Source organism: Chelonoidis abingdonii, chromosome 4, assembly GCF_003597395.2.
Source record: "Chelonoidis abingdonii isolate Lonesome George chromosome 4, CheloAbing_2.0, whole genome shotgun sequence".
In the NCBI taxonomy this organism is placed as follows: Eukaryota; Metazoa; Chordata; order Testudines; family Testudinidae; genus Chelonoidis; species Chelonoidis abingdonii.
Window position 1 is genome coordinate 145338557 of NC_133772.1, and position 5647 is coordinate 145344203.

Here is a 5647-nt window from a genome sequence, read left to right on the forward strand (position 1 = left end):
CAGAGGGAGAGTTCCAGAGTTCAGGCTCCAATCCAAGCCTGAACATCTACAGCTAGCACAGGTCAGTCACAGGTGTTTAACTACAGTGTTGACACCCACTTCCTAGGGTATATTGAGGCAAAAATGCCCTATTACTTATTTAGAAGTTATCAAAAAAACCCAAAGCTCTTAGATTGTGTTAACAGTTTAATCCTTTTTTCTGAGAGAATAAGGTCTAGTACTTCGACTGTACTAAGCTGTTTCATACAACATTGGCTGTAAAGATGGAGGATTTCTTTGCACAACACTCCCATTAAGAAATACTATATTCCAACAACAGTATAACAAAGGAGCATAGTACACAAAATCTTTTCACAAGGGAAGCAAATTTAACTCCTTACAATGGAAGTTGAAATTTCAAGTATCCACAAATTAAACAAAGCAGAAATGACTGTTAAGCCATTTTATTTTATACACAAAATAGCATGGCAAAGACTTTGTAAATTTAGTATGCCCAGTTATCCAAATCAGACAGAGAATTATGTCCAGAAGTCTCCTTGTGACATCTCATCTTCTTGAGAAGTGTTTAGTCCAACTGAAATAAGGAAAAAAAGAGTTGTGAAGTGTGAAGTTAATATCTAGACAAATTAGCAGTTTCCAAATTATGCATTTTCTCTGGCTATTACATAGACATTTAAACATCAGGATTCAGTCCTGCAGCAGAAGGCTTATACTAGTGCCATCTGAAGTAACTATTTGCTCATAAGGAACAGATCGCCAGGATCAGAACCAAATCATGTACACAGTGATTTCAAAGTTACAACTAGCAAGCTTCCAAGTACCCCCCCAGTTTCATGAAGCTCAGTACAGTCAACTACAACTAGTTTGTCTGGACCACACAAAGACTGGTATTGCCTCTCAATAAATATGGAAATTTCCTTTGAGCACACCTATTTCGGAAAAAGGTCAGTTTCTTAGAGCACATGGTAACAATACTGACAACGATCTAAGAGACTGCACAAATCCCACTGCACTGATGACCTCTCCGTTAAAACCAACTACACAAATTACAGGCCCAGGCTTGACATCTTGTCTTTAAACCCCACTCCCACAAGGGTTAGCTGCGGAGCGCCCCGTCCCTGCCAGCCGAGCCCAGAGACCTGCTGCGGGGCTGGGGCGCAGCAGGATGGGGTGCCCCCCCCCCACCCCTCACCTTGATGAAGCCGATGTCTTTGGCGTACTGGCGGAAGCACTGCCGGCACATGTTCAGCCCATACTTGCGGATCAGGCCGTGGCGGTTCGAGCACACGCGGCTACAGGGCGAGAGCGGGAAAAGCCGGTCAACGTCGGGGCCTCCCGGTCCCCAGGGCCTGCTCCGCCGCGCCTGCCCCCCTCCTCCAGATCTCAGGTCGCCACGCCGGGGCAGAGGCCGGACGGGCCCCCACATACCTCAGCCCCCCCCTCAGCGCCCCCCCCGAAACCGCCCACCTCAGCCGTCCCGAGGCTCCCACCTCCCGGCCCCCCGAACCGGCCCACCTCGCCCGGTCCCGCAGGCTCCCCAGCGCCCCCCGAACCCGCCCACCTCAGCCCGTTCCGCAGGGCTCCCAGCGCCCCCCAGAACCGCCCACCTCAGCCCTCCCGCAGGCTCCCAGCCCCCGCCACCCGTCCCGCCAGGCCGCGAGCGCCGCGCCGCGTGGGGCCATCATGGCGGCCGGGGCTGTGGCGGGCGGGGTCCCCTGCCCCAGCCGACGGCACCCACCACGAGCGGGAGCCCTGGCCGAACTTCCTAGGGTGGCTCCAGTAGAGCTGCTGGTGACCCATCCTGCCTGCTGCTCGCACCGCGCCGAAAAAGGGCCAGGGTGCCCGCGCATGCGCTAATCAACCCTGCCCGGCCGGAACATCCCGGCATGCACAGCGAAATCCCCCCTCCCGGCTCTCTGCACACTGCGCAGGCGCATCTGAAATCGGAGCGCGTGTCTCTCGGCGTGCGCAGGCGCGAGTGGAACAAGTTCAGCGAGGCATCAATCCTACGCAGGCGCAGAAAGATTTTACTCCCCCGCCCTCTCGTGACGTCATCCTAGCAGCAGACTCTAGTATCAGGTTGGGAGGTAGCGGTATCGCCGGGCGCGGTGGCGCACGCCTGTAATCCTAGCTGCTTGGGAGGCTGAGGCCGGCGGATCGCTTGAGCTCAGGAGTTCTGGGCTGCAGTGGGCTATGCCGATCGGGTGTCCGCACTAAGTTCGGCATCAATATGGTGATCCCTGGGAAGCTTCGGGTCACCAGGTTGCCTAAGGAGGGGTGAACCGGCCCAGGTCGGAAACGGAGCAGGTCAAAACTCCCGTGCCGATCAGTAGTGGGATCGCGCCTGTGAATAGCCACTGCAGCGTAGCCTGGGCAAGACAGTGAGACACGGTCTCTTTTTTGACATCCCCCCGCAGAACTTGTATATGGGGAGACAGGGGAACACCCCCCACTCCCCCATACACACAGAGGAATTTTAATTAGGTGATGGGGCACCTACAAACCAGGGATACTGAGGGGGGTGCAGTGACGCCTACACCCCCAGGGTAGTCACTGGTGGGCACCCATGCACTGGAATCCAGAACTGCGTCGCGGTTAGGGGCACGAGAATGGTTACTGGGGGAGACGGGGCTCAGCGACTCCAGGGGTGCCGTGGCCCTTTGCACTGGCGGGGAAGGTCTGCGGATGCTGGGGGGCTGGAGAGACAGGGGCCATGTCGCACCAGCCCCCCTCTCCCCGAGTGCAGAGCTCCAGCGGCTGTTCCCACGCTCCACCCCACTATTCACGGCGACCCGGCGAGACACCGGCACCCTCAGCTCTGCGCGTCTCGCTCAGATCCTCCTGCCTCCCACTGGGCTCAGGCTGGAAATGCAGCTCGGAGCCTCTGCGATCGCCCCAGCAGCCGGCAGGGGTCAGTCCCGTGCCTGAAGCGTCTCTGCGCAGAGCAAGAAGCGGAAAAGTGGGCTAGCCCGACTCCCAGCTTACTTAATGTCACTGGCTTGACAGCGACTGTGGTGTAGCCTGGGCAAGACGGCGAGAGATTTCCCTAGCAGGAAGGAAGGAGTGACATGCACTCTATAAAGGGGAACAAGCTGTGGTGAGATACGGTAAATAAAATATGCTCCAGGGGAGATGATGAGGCACGGAATATATAAACAGGGCTGTATCATTTTCCCTGCACAGTTAGGACACAGCGATCCTAATTGCCCCCTCACTTACAGCTGTGTAAACTAGCCATAAAGCCACTGAGGTTAAAGTGACTGGTGTAACAGCCAAGTGACTGAGAGGAAAAAATCAGGCCCGAGAAGTTCCATCTGTCCCAGTGGCCAGATCACAGAACTAGGGGAATAGAACTATGCTCAAAACAAAAAGAATAACAATGGTTTAAGATGTATCTTACATATGTATCATGGGAAGCCTGGGTTTGAAAGAAGGGAGAAAATGATCAATAGGAATATTCCTATCCACTGATATGTAAGGGACATGGGAATATTAAAGGGTCTCAACCTTAACATTCATCTGAATTCTGTTGTCACCAGCCGTTCATGTCTTGCAGCTACAAGAGCTGGATGTTGCTGCTGTTGTCTCAACTCCTGATATTAAGTTTGATGTCATCACAGTGCCAGGTTCCTTTCTCCTGACAGAGCTATAGGCCAAATCTTTTCTCTGGGTAGTTCCCAAGATAGTCCAAATACCGAAGCAGCAAGTCACAGCCCCTAGGTCTCCCCCGCATAAAAATGGTTCTCAGCCTTAGACAATACTTAGCCATTAGAGATGGTGACTATCCAATCACTTTGTGTCTGCTGCAGAAACGATTGTTGAGGAGGCCAACTTCTTTGACTCAGTGAATAAGATTTAACAACTAATAAAATAAATGCTTAACTATCCACAAAGGTTTTGCTTTCCTTCTCACTCCAGAGCTCTGTTTAGTTCCGCTTGAATCTTTCTTCTGTTTTAAATTCCCTTTCCTTTTCAGCTCAGCTACCTTCAAGCATCCCTCACCATCTTCCTTGCCACCCCACTCAGCCCAAGATTCCAAGCACTGACAGTTGGGGCCAAATTCTGCTTTCAGTGTAAATCCAAAGTTAGTCCTTCTAGATATAATCTAGGGATACTGAGATCAGACTCTGATTCTTGGATTCTTTATGCCACAGAACTTTTTGATTCCCCAAATTCCATCAACTCCTATTTTAACTTTTTTCTTTTTATATTTACAAGACTACATAGGACCTCAGGTATCAGAGGGATAGCCGTGTTAGTCTGGATCTGTAAAAGCAGCAGAGAATCCTGTGGCACCTTATAGACTAACAGACGTTTTGGAGCATGAGCTTTCCTGGGTGAATACCCACTTCATCAAATGCATGTGACATGCATCTGACGAAGTGGGTATTCGCCCCGGTGGACCTGCCACAGGCCGTGTCCTGCGGAAGGTCCGCCGGAGCCGCGGCGAGCAGCGGACCCCGTCCGCAGCAGCTCCACCAGAGCCGCCCTCCGCGCGCGCCAGCAACCGGCAGAGGCGCCCCCCCCGCGGCGTGCTGCCCGCAGCATGCCCGAAATGGCGCGCTGGGTGCCTGAAGAACACCCCCTGTCCGTGTGGCTTGGGTCGTCCTCCCCCAGGTCAGGAATCCCTCTACGTGTGGGGCTCCACATCCCCCCTACCAGGCTCGCGGGGTGTGTGTATGTGTGGGGGGTGCCCTTTCCCCCCCCTCAGGCTCGGGGGTGTGCTGTTAAAAAGAGACCGTGTCTCACTGTCTGCCCAGGCTACGCTGCAGGGGCTATTCACAGGCGCGATCCCACTACTGATCGGCACGGGAGTTTTGACCTGCTCCGTTCCCGACCTGGGCCGGTTCACCCCTCCTAGGCAACCTGGGGCCCCGGTGGACCTGCCACAGGCCGTGTCCTGCGGAAGGTCCGCCGGAGCCGCGGCGAGCAGCGGACCCCGTCCGCAGCAGCTCCACCAGAGCCGCCCTCCGCGCGCGCCAGCAACCGGCAGAGGCGCCCCCCCCGCGGCGTGCTGCCCGCAGCATGCCCGAAATGGCGCGCTGGGTGCCTGAAGAACACCCCCTGTCCGTGTGGCTTGGGTCGTCCTCCCCCAGGTCAGGAATCCCTCTACGTGTGGGGCTCCACATCCCCCCTACCAGGCTCGCGGGGTGTGTGTATGTGTGGGTGAGTCCCTTTCCCCCTCGCAGGTCTGCGGCCGGGTGTCAGTATAAAAAGAGACCGTGTCTCACTCTCTGCCAGGCTACACTGCAGGGCTGTTCACAGGCGCGATCCCACTACTGATGATCGGCACGGGATTTTGACCTGCCCGTTTCCCGACCTGGGCCGGTTCACCCCCTTAGGCAACCTGGGCACAAGCTTTCAACATAGAAGGCAACATCATTTACATTAGGCAAGAAAAACTTATGTTAAATAACACAGTGCCATAAAATCAAATCAGGTAAGAAATAGGTATCATTTGTAGATGTCTTCACACCCTTTTTTTGGTGGATGGAAAAACACTGAGGGAGCACTGCTCACATGTTGATCTGTAAAGCGCAATCTGACAACTATGGTGGGTAAGAGAATCCAACAGATTGAAGGAAAAAAGGCAGAGAGGCAGACCCAAGGAAGAAGTGGTGGGAGTTCATAAACAAAGACGATAGTT

The 5647-nt window shown here is 54.3% G+C and overlaps 1 protein-coding gene across 1 annotated transcript; it reads right to left on the bottom strand.

Moving 5' to 3' along the window:
- Positions 1 to 427: 427 nt before the first annotated feature.
- On the bottom strand, positions 428 to 1849 carry RPS29 (ribosomal protein S29). The gene is made up of 3 exons (XM_032768753.2): positions 1739 to 1849; positions 1193 to 1292; positions 428 to 574 (listed from the first exon to the last, which is right to left on the bottom strand). The coding sequence occupies exons 1-3, from the start codon at positions 1798 to 1800 to the stop codon at positions 566 to 568; spliced, it is 171 nt and encodes a 56-aa protein (XP_032624644.1). The 5' UTR covers positions 1801 to 1849; the 3' UTR covers positions 428 to 565.
- Between the last annotated feature and the right edge of the window lie 3798 nt (positions 1850 to 5647).

Bases quoted from the DNA above. Each gene is read 5' to 3' on its own strand.
- RPS29 (XM_032768753.2), bottom strand. From the start codon at position 1,800: ATGGGTCACCAGCAGCTCTACTGGAGCCACCCTAGGAAGTTCGGCCAG. The intron at 1,293-1,738 runs GTGGGTGCCGTC...CTCGCCCTGTAG, and splicing joins GGCCAGGGCTCCCGCTCGTG to CCGCGTGTGCTCGAACCGCC.